Genomic DNA, 13,207 nt, shown 5'->3' with positions numbered 1-13,207 from the left:
CGGACACTATACTACGGAACCGGGGGGAAAGGCAGGCATAGGCTATGGCTATGGCTAAGGCTACATGTCTTATAAAAGCAATCCGGGGTGTTTAGTCTGGCGTTTTAAACCCTTTTCCCCTTCCCTTTTGTTCTGGGATCGGGTTTGGTTTTCTATCAAACTTCTCCTGGAGGGTTTGAGCCCGGAGTGTAGGATTACTCTGAACTGTTTTTTTTTACGTTGTAAAAGGGATGGCATGCATGGCGTGGCATTACTGTCGGTGTTCAGTCCCGCGTATTGGGTGCTTTTACGCGCGCTGGGGGACGGACTACTGCTACTTCCTTTTTTGTTGCTGTTAGTACCTAATGAGAGATGAAACAATGGTTATGCTTCTAAACTGTCTGTCTTTTGATGCTTATTTGTTCCTTGTTGGATATTTTGGAAGGTGGTTTGGTGGTTGGTGAGTAAGGAAATCAATCGTTGGTCTAGCATACTTGTCTACCTAGGTGATGTTTCCTTGGTTATTGCGTATAACTGTAAGTGTCTGCTTGGAGTTTGATATTTGCTGCTGATGTACATATCTGATAGAGTTTACCAACCAACCAACCAACCTAGCAAAGGTGTTTCCTGTAGTCAATACCTTCCATAACACTAGCGAGCCGCACCTGACGCCATTAGTTTCTAATTTAAACTATTTGCCTAGTGAACCTAGCAGAGTGACATTCCTACGGCATTGAAAGTTGAAATCCTCAGCTTTTCGCATAAATGTCCGGATGTCGCGGAGTTCCGGACTTATGTAAGCGTTCAAACAAGCATTACCAACGACTATTCCCGTTTATGCTGGCGCCTCCACCTAACAGCGGAGCATAACGTCCGGGGGTCCCCGCCGCTATTGGCCGTTTGTAAGTGGTTGGTAAGACGTTAAAATTCTACATCGTTTGCATAATTTTAACCACATGCAGTAAATAGCTAAGCAATACGCGGAAAATTCTGGTCACAAACGAGGTGAATTGTATGAGAAAAAAAGGCAACGACCTATTAAATTCATTCTAGAGTCTGTTGACAAAGTATGTATGTGCGTACGCCACGCGACGGTGGCTAGTTTGAAGCTAGGTAAAGTGGAAAACGCCGAAAGCGATGCTGGGTATATGCCTAAATGCCGAGAATTCGCATCCTCCTTGAGAGCCCCAGAGGGTACTGTCGTGAACTATCCCGGTCCAATCTTCCTTTCCCATCCACCTTTCGCGCCTGTCTTCAAGTTTGCCTTACTCCCTAAGCGCCTTAGTCTTTCTTTCCGCCCGAATCCATTATCCGCCGAAGTTCCCGTAGTTACTGATTACTGATATTGCTGATTGTTCTGTCATTTCCGAGTCCTAAAACGCGCTGCAGGCCCTTTTTAAATGCCTTCCCTGTAACTTGAGTCTCCGGATGCGACGTAGTTTCCGCGAGATTGCTAGGATCACCCACTACACTTTGCCGCCGCCCTAAAAAACTGAAGCTCATCCTTTTGGATGCATTGGGTTTGCTGTCCGTGCTGCTTTCCTTCTTTCTCCTGCGTACTGCTACAACGGGAGGAGCTTCAGCTGCTCGAGGCGGCCATTCACCGTCTCGTTTCCAGCCGACGACACAGGCACGGATCACATCATTTAAATTGACGGGACATGATGGGGTTGCAGATTGTATCACAATCTTGTCGTAGATAGTAGAATATGCGGTCGGGGTGATCGAGGCACGCATAGGAGTGGCCGCAGGTAGAATAGGCTGTGGTATGGGAATAAGAGTCTCTACTGGATATGTAGAGCTATCCTCTTTCGTTTTTGCCTCTTTAGACTCCACATCAGATGACGCCACAACGGTTGTATCGCCAGACGTACGTGTTGCACTAGGACTTAGGGGTGTAGCTGCACCCGTTGAGTCTGTAGGTGACGAAGGTAATGGCGAAGTTGAAAGATGCCACCATGAGAGACGCTTAGAGGTAGGAGAAGTGACTGTCGGACAGGGTGCTCTTGGGCGAATGCGAGCCGCTTTCGCACCTGTCCAGGCATCTCGCCGGGCATTGAAGCAAGCTAACCCATCGTTCCATACCATTTCACAACGTATTGCTCTCCTTCGCTTTGCGCTCTTAGCTAAAGCTTCAGTTTGCACCGAAACACCAACGGCATCCGGATTGTCAAAACGGTAAGCTGAAGGTGATACTGGTACATCGTCGTCATCGTCAGGCATATCTGATAACCACTCGGATCGGGGGCGAAAATGAGCAAGGTCCTCCGAAACTGTGCTGTATGTCGAGGCGGCATCATCTCCGGAATCCGTTTCCTCTGCAATAAGATCATCTTGGTGGGCATTGACTGTAGGCCCGATCTCCCCTCCTTTCGAATTCGGCCTTATACATGAACGTGACCATTTGAAATTCCAGTCATTCCGCACCTTAGCTGCTAGGACACGTTTGATGGCATCTTTCTGCTTGGTTTTATCCCGGCTCGTAAGATCAGGATCATAATCCGGGACTGTAGGCGCAATCTGCGAGTGGCGCCGCAGTTTGGCCAGCGGCGACTTTGTCGACTTGTACAGATCGGAGAACAACATCTTGGGTGAAGAGACAGAGAGCCTTCTGGTTGCGCCAGCCTCGGTTGGTATTATAGCTTGATCAACCTGGCCATCTACCTGGGTCTGTGTGGGGTGCGGGGAATCAACGTGACTGGCCGTGGTGGTGTTCCGGGTGGTGCCATGTAAGGTTGGCAAGGTTGGCAGATTCGCTAGGGACCGCATCAGTTTAGGTTACTATGGTTACTATACTAGATATTAAGTGCCCAGACTGCGGGTGGCGTTGTGCACTGACTCTTTTGAGAAAACGATCATAAATGTGAGATTGAACCGATTAGGTTGGTACAACGTATAAATACCATACATACCTAGTCGCCTGGGTAGTAGGCTGGTAGGGAATATGTAGATAGGAGGATGGAAATGTTGATTCAAGTCACTTGACACTAAGACGAGACTCTGACGATTCTGGTACCTTGTGGTGAATAACTAGGTAACTTGAATAAAACAAATTTTAATCATTGCCACCCCTGAACTACTACATCATCGAAAGTTTCCGATCAAGGATCACATCTTCGCAACAGTGCGGAATGGAGAAGATTTAAAAATATTAGGGAAGTTAAGTAGGCACGGAAATAATAGAAACACAGAAAAAGTCAAACTTGACTTACACATGCATTGATTGTCCGAAGTGACAGGGCTCGGCACTATCGCATTATTGTTTTCAGCTCCAGCTCCCGAAGGCTGAGAGTCAAGTGGTTCAGAGACATGCTCTGTTCGGCTTATTGGATTTTGACTATCAATCGTCAACGGGGGGACCGCCGGAGCTGACGAATCCAATTCTGAGACAGTCATCCTGAAGGAACGGTGGGCAGAAGGGAATGAAGAAGAAAAAAAAGCCTCGTCGACTCCAACTGATGAGAGGCTTGAATAGGTGCAGATATTCGTAGCTTCTAAGCGGCTGTTTCAATTGAATTGCTTATGCATCGGTCGACTAAGTGTAACGAGCATAAAAGAGAGATTGCAGATCTGTGCGATGTGCGACTGTGGTTCGCTGGGGATGGTCAGCCGAGGATCGTGGGAGTCAGCGGTGTCGTGTGACCGAATCTGCTCTTTTCCCTTCTTTTTCCCTTGCCCTTTTGCCTCTCTCTTTTTTTCTTCTAGGGTTTCACCGAATCTGTCGAGTCCTATCTAGCCCACCTACTATGTACCTAGGTAGGTAGGTAGTCCACCTAGGCATCCCGCAACAGTGCCGGGGGTGTAGCGATATAACGCTCTCGTGTATGCCGGTAGTAGGTGTAGCAACGGGTGTAGCCAACGTAGTAAGGTTCAAACGCTCACTCTGAACTGCCTAATCCAATGTAATATTAAATACATTGGCGGCCACGCACTACCGAAGGCTAGCTGCAGGTCCGGGATTGCAGCGGCTCGACCAGGGAACAGTGGATCTCATAGGCACAAAGTAGCTGGTAGCTGGTAGGGAAGGCCTAGGAGAACACCAACGAGGTTGTGAATGCTACTATTAGGTAGGTACCTAGCGAATGTGCCGAAAGTATGTCTTTATTAGTGTCGACTAACAGGTGAGATATGAAATAGTAGTAGTAATAATAAAGTCATGGCGATGCGTCATTCAATGGATCGAATGAGGAGAACAAATGGAATTGTAATAAATGTGTATTAAAGTATTGGAACGATGCGGGCAGGCGCCGGTGTACTCCACAACGATGGTTCCATAGGATGGTTAGCTTGACGTTGCATTTTGCCTCAAAAGGGAACTGGAGGAACTGGGGAATTGAAATCATGATGAGATGGTTCTGCTGTCAAGCGTATCACAAATCTGTTGCGATTTCTCTCCCACATTTCACACTTTAATGTTCCCAACGTCCCACTGTTCCACTGTACCACACCTAAAAATAAAAACACCACCATATGTCGATCACCAGCCACGGCACATGACATTACTAGTCAGACAGATCTCTATCATCATTGGTTCGCTTACCTAAACGAAAAGGGCAACCCACAATACCTACGTACCTCGGTACTTTCCTACACTTTCTCCTTCAAAAATTTGAGTTCGTGTGTACGTAAGCAGACAGACAGCTTAGTCATCACTTATTAGTTGACTCCTAAGTCTTCAGGCATGTTTAGCACCTTCTGTCACAATCATAGGCAATAAGAAACATGTGTAGAAGTAGTACACAGCAATATCGAATTGATTGTTGAACTCAGTAATCCGACTGGTATAGTAAAACCCAGTACTAATTGTGCCCAGAGCAAATAAGCAACCATCCATGATGATAACCAGGTATGTTCGAGAAATCTCACTGGTCAAGTCGTTTAGTCATCGTAATCACAAGTAAAACCCCTTCGTCCCCATCTTATCCTCTTCTTCTCGCGAGACATGAGCTAATCATTCACTGGCGGTGGAATAGATCGAGATACAGGGAGCCTGAGTAAGCTTCACCCATAGCCATGTAGGTCGCCAGGTGCAAAGGGATGTCATCTTCAATCGGCGGCGGCTCAGAACGACGGATACCGCTGTTCTTGAAGTTCCGGAAATCACTGTCGGTCTCGTCAAGAACCTTCTGGTTCCAGAAGGCATTGCTAACAGGAGGCTTGGAGACTTCGGGCTGTATACTCGTAAAGAGCGGCAGCCTCCAGATAGTAGGCACCGGCTGGATGACAGGCACTGGCTGGATGACAGGAACCGGCTTGACAGCAGGAACCGGCTTGATAATAGGCTTCGGTTTGATAATAGGCTTCGGCTGGACAACAGGTTCCAGCTGGACAACAGGCTCTGGCTGGATAGCAGGCTTTGGCTGGACAATAGGCTGCGGCTTGGTAACAGGTTTCGGCTTGATAACAGAGCGTTCATCCGCACGAGCGGCCTGCTCCAATCTCTTTTCCTGCCGCATTTGGCATCGCTTGCGTGCTTCTTCGACAACTCGATGGATTCGATCATTTCTGAGTCGACTGTGCGCGGTTGCCACTTCATCGAGGGTAGGGCGGCGAGAAGTGAATCGCATTACCATAGTTGACGATGTACTTTCCATCGAGTCTCGTCTCGACTTCAAGGGACGTAGATCCGAGACACGACGTGGCACAGGGCGACTCCATGTCTTCTCAACCTTCCAGTGACGAAGCATAGCCTTTCTGGAAAGTGGTGGCGGCCTATCAGTTTGTGTCGAATCAACTACTCCTCGATCAATCGGATCACGTCCTTGATCGATAATAGCTGGTGTTTGGTCACGAGCTGATGCCGGTTCCGAGACCTTACGCGATTTCTTCTTGGGCCCCATGGTGACACTCTAGAGAACCCTATCTAGACCGTCAGTCTACTTGGGAAATATCGTGGCAAATGAAAGTCGTCACGATACCAGGTATTTTGACGATGAACACCATAAGGGACAATGAAGAAATTGGGGAGAGAACGGCACGCGATAGCCCCAGGAAAAGGAATTGAAGGGATAAAATAATTACTTACCTTTACTGACGAGAGCGGCAATGCTTATTGAAGTTCTCGGTGGCAGGCTTGCCGACAGGAGAGTTGTGGCCAATGGTATTCTCAGCAGTAAAGATTTTTTTGCTCAAAATCCCATCAGTACATAAACATACTTGAAGTGATAATTTGATCGAACCCGAGGTGTTTGGTAGTCATTTCTTCTGCGTTACAAATTGCTACTGGGCACTCGGCAGGAAGGTTGTAGATATCGCTCTTGACGGTGGTATATTCAATACGAACGACTAGGGAGGAGAGTCCCATTTGATGGAGTAATTCTACGTCTAACATAGGGACAAGAAAATTTTCAATCAATCACTCGACGTAAAGGGGCAGACTACCAATGAAAAAACACAATTTAACACTACTTTGGGTGAGGGTAACAGTAAAGACGCTATAATATTCCTATGAACATGGGATGGACGGTTAGTTCAAGCTGCCTAAGGTATATATTTAACGTTAATTGGTGCTTTAACATAATATTCAATGTTAGAAATGTACCTTCTTGATTTAAGATGGAATATACAATATATGTCATCGATAAGAACATAGCGATACACTCGAGTTAAATGACGTTAACCCAGGCAGAAGGGGCTGAGTGAATGCTATTGCCTACATAATTATATTGTAAATATAAGACTTGAGTAAAGAGAATTTTTACCTTTCAAACACCTAGGTACCCAACCTTCGAATCCTCACCTACCTACTAGGTAGGTAATTAATATGTTTTCCGATATTCTCTTAAGTTCCCTCATGTATATTAGGTGGTAGGCAGATACTTTCAAGAAGCTGAAACTCCATTTAGCAGCAGAACTATTAAATATTTGATAAAAATCTTCATCCGAAAATATTTCTTAGCTCTCATCAGGTTGAAAGAAAATAGGGGTTCGCTTACATAAGCAGGGAAGTCAGTGATAGCAAGTATGGCTTCTAATCAATTATACTTAGTAGTCACAAGCTCCCAAATCATGAGAGACGGTCAATGAAAGATTAACATGAGTCACTGAAGGGTAAACACTGGCTGATGCCATCATATGTTGTTGGGCGCAGAAACAGCGAGCTTCTGCAATTGTCAATATCTAGATGATGATATGACAAAAGAGCCCAAAAGGCCCAAGATGCCCAAGTAAACATTTAAGCCCTTAATGACAGGCCTTCCTGTCGGATATAATCCCCCAAACCCCAAACTCAAAAACCCAAACGCTGATGTGAAACGCTGATATACAAATTCCCAATCTCGCCCTTACGCTATGGTCATGAACTGCCAAGCGTAGTCTAATACATGGTATAGTTCGTCCCTCTCTCGCTCGGCCTCGAGAGGAGCCTCTAGCTCTGCCGCTAGGGCTTCCTCGATCGCCGCCTCCAGGTCGTCCGCTGGCTCTTCCTCGAAAAGAGCTTCTAACTTGTCGGCTGGCTCTTCTTCAGAAGTAGCCTCTGGATTATCGGTGAGCTTTTTCTCAGAGGAAGTCTCATTGGTATCCACTGGATCGTCTTCCTCAAAAGCGGCTACAAGGTCGTCCTCCAGTTCCTTCTGGAAGGACGCCTCTTGGTCGTCCGCAAGGTCGTTCTCAAAAGCCGCTACCAGCTCGTCCTCGAGCTCTTTCTTAAATGAATCGTGCGGTTGTTCTGATGCGCCGCCGTCAAGAACTGCCTTAAGCTCAGCCACGTGGCCATCGTCAACCAGCGTGTGTGCCGTCTTGGCCCTTTTGGCCTTAGGCGTCTGAGGGGGTGGGGCTGGAGACCCATCACGGGACGGGATGACGATTGGGCTCGCATCCCGTGAAGAGACCGTGATAGGCTCCTCTTTGCCACCCCTCTTGCGCTTCTTGGAGGCATTGCTAGTCGGCGGTGTGCTCTCCGAAGAAGCTGGTGTAACGGGGGCGGCGACGGCAGAGACTTTGGCATCACCAGGAGAGGGCTGAGCCGGGGAGGACAGCTCGGGGGTGGGCAGTTGTGACTTGCTAGTGTCACGAACTTGCTCCACCTCCGGTGCCTTGAGGCCCCCGGTCGCACGCTTGCTGGTAGGCTTTTTGATGGGCTTGTCGGTACTACTAGAAGTTGAGGTGAATGTAGTTTCACCTCTAGTAGCCGCCGCCGCCGTATTTGCGCTTGAAGAAGCGGTACTTGCCTGAGGAGATAGTTAATACCAGTTATGCAAGTTCATAGACGTTTTGGTTGAGACTAGGTCCGATAGTTTTCTTCGTGGAGGAGCTATAAATATGAATATTTACCTGGCTCATCCAGGAGTACTTTTTGCCTCCTAGCTTACTAACTGCCATATCAATGGCCTTCTTCTTGTCACCTTCGGTGGCGTCTGTCCGCCACTCGGTTCTCAGGCGCTTGCGCGCGGCCCTATTCTCACGCTCTTCATTACTGGTGGATAGAACGCGCTTTCGAGGCATCGTGGCGATTTGATTTAATCGAAGCGACGAAGTAGATACAGCGATGAGCGGTAATGAGAAGTTATGAGCGCCGATGATGATGATAGTCGTTATGTGAAGATGAGTAATGATCAATCTATCACAGTTGATGAATTCAATATCTTGAATTCGTAAACCTCAAAGCGTAAAAGAAGAAAGTTGGTAATTTTTGTCGGTAGGTTGTAAGAGATAGAAGTTTGTGTAGGCAATAGTCGTAAGGAAAGATTAGGAAGAGAGTAAACGAGAGAGAGAGCTTTGGCGGTGGCAGAAAACTCTGGTCTACCGGCAACGGGAGTGGTCCAGCTGCACGATGTGGTGACCCGCGGCAGTATTTGCTCTGGTCAGTGACGAGAGGTTTCTGCCTGTCTATACCACCCAGATAAGGTGAGTAGTCACCGCAGAAACGTGACGGGACATCTGAAATGGATGGATGAGTTTAGACCACCTGCCAGTCCCCAAGGTCAGTGTCTATACGAACAGATTTAGGGATAACCTCCACCCTTACTTACCCAGTTTTTTATTATTATTTTTGTTTAATCGATATATAGGCCCTTATGGGCGCCTATGATTAGGCCATAATATATTAGGGGTAGCCGGCAAATACATGATCGCTGATTATACCAGTGGTCATATTATATGTAAATACCGGAGATTAGACTTATCGTCTTATTTTATACGCCCAGGCACATAGGCACCTGGTTATATATTTCCTTATACACATTGAGTAGGTAGGGAATTTGATAATTTGAGGTGTATTCTGCCAAATATTTATAACCTCCCAAGACTGCTAGAGGAGGGAGACCATGTGGTCACTGCTTGTTAACAAACAAACTAACTCAGTGTCAAAGTAGGTATAAGAACAGTACTAAGTCAGAAACACAAATATAAATGCATACTATAAGCATACATAGAAGATTAGTGACTAGTAAAAACCATTATTAGCATAATTGATGTTTGATATGTTTGAAAATCCGGTCACAGGAGTTTCAACCAACAGTTGTATTGGTCATAGCTACAGTGCAAACTGCTTAGTTCAAATTAAACTTTACTGTGATGTCATTTGCTAAGTGCCCAGGTGAGCAAGTTATTAGAATACTATTTTCTCTTACTAGGTAGGTACTGAAGTTGGGATGAAAATTGAAGCGTCCATATTGATACCTATGAATCGAGTGGAACGCGAGGTGAAAAAGGCTCCACTATATGAAATACTAGGTGAATAGTATAGATCAAGGGTGAATCGATAGGATGGGAAGTAAAATTTTTCCTAAATGGAAGCTTGAACTTGTCGTCTTTTGGCGAGGGTAGAACCTAACGCTGACGAAAAATCTTGGACGGTTCAGGACAGCAAAACATAATACTTGAGTTAGAAACTTGGTACCTAGCAATGAAGAACTAGGAAGCTTCATATATAGAATCCTGAAGCTGAATTATTGCTACCACCGAGATATGCGATCTAAACTACAATATCATAATGTGCGGTCCCCAAACTCCATAAACTACAGGGGAAATGAATGACCATAATAAACTCCCATCAGAAAAGAAGCCTCAAGTTATTAGATAAACCGTAGGTGATACATGTCAGCTTAGAAAAGGCCACATGAGCGTAAATGATGGGAATGCCGTCTCATCGAGGAATCCGTGCTGGATGGCTTATGTTGGTGCCCATCCTTGTCTCCACCTATCAGGTCTTGATGGCCATCTTGGCAACCGTCGTGATGTTCGTCGGTCTACGACACTTCTTCCACCATCTTTCCACTTCCAAGACCACCTCGAACAAATGCCTGGCCAGACGGTCCGGAAAGCATTTCGTCAGGGACACCTACTCGGCTACCGTCCTTGTTGCTGATCCATCTAACAAACGCGGGATTTGGCTTATTAGCGTCCACATCGGGAGTCTGGTCACCGGCAAGCATAGACTTGCGGTTAGTTTTGGGAGCTTGCTTCTTGAGAAGCTTATTTATAGTCTCCATCTATTATCCACTGTATTAATTTTGTGCCCCCTGAAACTTGACATCCATCTTGAGAGAGAATGGGCAACGTACCTTAACTTCTTCATTGCGCTTCTCGCTTAGGTTGCGCCGTCGACGGGCCATCTCAGCACGGCGCATAGAGAGCTCTTCAGCAGTGAAATGCTTCTTCGCTTGCACCTCTATGTAATCATGTCAATCTAGATTCAAAAACATTACTTAAGGGGTACTTACCATCAGACAGCTTCATCAAGGCATCTCCATTCTCCTCGAAACGAGCACGTTGTCGTTTGGTCATACGAGTAAGATCGGGAGTTTCAGCACGACTTTCATCGCCGACATCACTACCAACATCGTCGTCTTCTTCTTCGGCGGGGTTTGCTGCTTCAATCTCCTCATCCTCGCCCTCGGCATCTTCTTCGTCGCCACCTCCAACTTTGACGGTATCCTGGATCTCGTCGGCCTCGCTTTCTAGTTCACTCAATTCCTCATCATCATCACTGTCGCGTGCCTGGGGGACCGCAGCCTTCCCGCTGGATTTAGCAGGGGCTTTTGACTTGCTAGTAGTACTCTTAGTCGTAGGCTTTGAGACTTTAATTACGGGCGCTGGAGGAGGGATCGCGTCCACATCCATGTCGTCGTCTTCGCCTTCAGCATCTTCCTCGCCGAGATCATCATCGTCTCCTTCGGCGTCAATGTCCATGGTGTCGTCGACTACAATTTCGCCTTCTGCATCTTCCTCTCCCATGTCGGCCATATCGTCATCTTCTCCCTCGGCATCATCGTCGTCATCGTCATCGTCATCCTCCTCCTCTTCTACTTGAACCTCGTCCTCGGCGTCTTCGTCTTCTTCGTCACTAGAGTCTACGACATAGCTTTTCTTCTGAGAGCGGTTCCGCTTTCCTTCAACTATGCTGGAGTTGGAAGCTTGCTGACGACTAGACTGGCTGGCGCGGCTAGAAGTTGCTTGACGAAGCTTGCTTGCCGGAAGCTTAACTGTAAAATGGATATGCTGGTTAGATTCTGGGGGCGAAGAGGGAGGGCCGCGCGAGACTGATGTCACGGCACTCTTACCCTCGGATCTGCGAGAAGTCCTAGAGGACATGGTTCTCCCTGTACGGCTATTTATGTGGTTGTCACTATCAACCATGTCAGTGATTGCCGTGTTTGCCCTCTGGGCAGCTGCGCGACGCGGACGGGAAGCCATTTTTGAAGAGATTTGTCAAAGCCCAAGGGTTGAGGGTTTGTGTTGATATTGATACGTGAGATAAGTGTGAAACAGGTAGGATGTAGGACTTTTGGTGGTAAATGTGAGAAAAGCAGATTGGATAATTTGACGAATGACGAAATCGCTGTTAGAAATCAAAGCACAGATAACAGATCTAAGTAAGGTGCTAGGAAAGAAAGAAAGCACGTTTTTTTTTTGTGTTGGAGGTGGCGCGCGCGAGGCGGCAAGGGCAAGGGCAATCTTTAGAGCTTGTTTCTCGCGAAGTTGGGAAGTTGAAATAGGCTTGCTGCGGCGTCAGACGCCGTGACACGTTGATGCCCCGTGGTGCGCAAACAAGAGGGAAGGAAGAGGCAGGTATGGTGCCGCTTCCCGCTTGCCGCTTGGATACGGGGATACGGGGATACGGGTAGGGCTGTAGGATTCGGTAACTTGGTAACAGCCAATGTAGCTTTTTTTGTAGCTTTGATTTGGTTTTTGGGATATGTGATTGCGATTGGCGATTGGCGATTGGACAAAAAACATCTCAGCCAGTTGAATTTGTTCGAGATATTTGAGGCAACACACCAAGACGGGGTTTTGGTTTTTGCTGCAACCGACTCAACAAACAAACAAAAACCCAGAGATTGAATTTTGTTTCGTTTTTTTACTTCAGACATGTCCAAGCAAGTAAGAAGAAGCACTGGCCTTGCCCGTACATGCATCGCACCGCATTCGCATCGCATCATCTTTATCCCCGTTCTGCCCCTTTTGTCATCTTCTCCCGCCCCCGTTCCCCGTTCACTTGAACATCTCTCCGCACCTCCCATTAAATCCGGACTTGAAAATTCTCCGTCGTCTCATCAGACTGCAGACAGCGACGCTATGAATTGTACCATTCCTCTCCACTCCCCCCTTTTGATGCCCTTCTTCCAGGCAATGATGAACTTGAGACAGGGAAGTTGACAGGTGCTGACGAGAGACGGCCCATTATCAGAATTTTGCAGCTGGGACTTACATGATGGATTGGCAGTTCCAAGTTCTCGTGCGCTCAGCTGTGGCTGACAGGCTAATAAGCTAATGCCAGGACTGCGCCTAGCGAGTTGTGCGGTTGACCTATGATTCGGGGCGTATTCCATTTTAGTCTATCATGCAGCCGACATTTCAAGCTTGGCTATTAGGGAACGACTTCTGAGGATAAAAAGGTACTGACTTCAACTGTACTCGACCGGAGCCTCTGATCGTCGGTGGTGATGCAGGTGGATACCGGTCAACGTTTTCAACCTGTGATACAGAATTGTTGGAGGAACGTCTCGGAATGTTTATGTATACGACCTAAGAAACCACTGTAAACCGTTCAATGTTAGAAAGTGACGAATGATATTGAAAAGATCTCGGAGTAGCCTAAAAATGAGTGGTAGTAAACTATAAGCTAAGACGGAGACAATATTCGCCAACGAACTTTCCTTATTATTTCCACAGTCGCGAGGAAGGTATTGACGATGAAATGATCAAGTCGAGACTTCAATGTTGCGATTGAGGCCTGTGTCACGTGCGGAAGGTGAATTCGGTCAAGGTACTGTGTAGGTACGAAGTA

General features: G+C 47.0%; 4 protein-coding genes across 4 annotated transcripts; all 4 read right to left on the bottom strand.

Moving 5' to 3' along the window:
• Positions 1–988: 988 nt before the first annotated feature.
• On the bottom strand, positions 989–2,867 carry GGS22DRAFT_147577 (uncharacterized protein). Its single transcript, XM_047958951.1, has one exon. It carries the CDS (start codon positions 2,746–2,748, stop codon positions 1,309–1,311), a length of 1,440 nt encoding a protein of 479 aa, XP_047818686.1. The 5' UTR covers positions 2,749–2,867; the 3' UTR covers positions 989–1,308.
• A 1,661-nt stretch (positions 2,868–4,528) lies between these two features.
• On the bottom strand, positions 4,529–6,268 carry GGS22DRAFT_164482 (uncharacterized protein). Its single transcript, XM_047961536.1, has 3 exons — positions 4,953–6,268; positions 4,659–4,825; positions 4,529–4,600 (listed from the first exon to the last, which is right to left on the bottom strand). The coding sequence occupies exons 1-3, from the start codon at positions 5,817–5,819 to the stop codon at positions 4,567–4,569; spliced, it is 1,068 nt and encodes a 355-aa protein (XP_047818685.1). The 5' UTR covers positions 5,820–6,268; the 3' UTR covers positions 4,529–4,566.
• Positions 6,269–7,262: 994 nt separating this feature from the next.
• GGS22DRAFT_200513 (uncharacterized protein) lies at positions 7,263–8,421 on the bottom strand (the record flags this gene model as incomplete). The annotated part of the gene is made up of 2 exons (XM_047966450.1): positions 7,263–8,147; positions 8,251–8,421. The coding sequence occupies 2 exons, from the start codon at positions 8,419–8,421 to the stop codon at positions 7,263–7,265; spliced, it is 1,056 nt and encodes a 351-aa protein (XP_047818684.1).
• Positions 8,422–10,060: 1,639 nt separating this feature from the next.
• On the bottom strand, positions 10,061–11,744 carry GGS22DRAFT_147513 (PAPA-1-like conserved region-domain-containing protein). The gene is made up of 3 exons (XM_047958950.1): positions 10,641–11,744; positions 10,482–10,588; positions 10,061–10,409 (listed from the first exon to the last, which is right to left on the bottom strand). The coding sequence occupies exons 1-3, from the start codon at positions 11,611–11,613 to the stop codon at positions 10,167–10,169; spliced, it is 1,323 nt and encodes a 440-aa protein (XP_047818683.1). The 5' UTR covers positions 11,614–11,744; the 3' UTR covers positions 10,061–10,166.
• Positions 11,745–13,207: the final 1,463 nt, after the last annotated feature.

This window comes from Annulohypoxylon maeteangense (genome assembly GCF_022496945.1).
Source record: "Annulohypoxylon maeteangense strain CBS 123835 unplaced genomic scaffold GGS22scaffold_9, whole genome shotgun sequence".
Classification (NCBI taxonomy): Eukaryota; Fungi; Ascomycota; class Sordariomycetes; order Xylariales; family Hypoxylaceae; genus Annulohypoxylon; species Annulohypoxylon maeteangense.
Note: the sequence above shows the minus strand (reverse complement) of the source record. Positions and strands in the feature narration are given on the sequence as shown.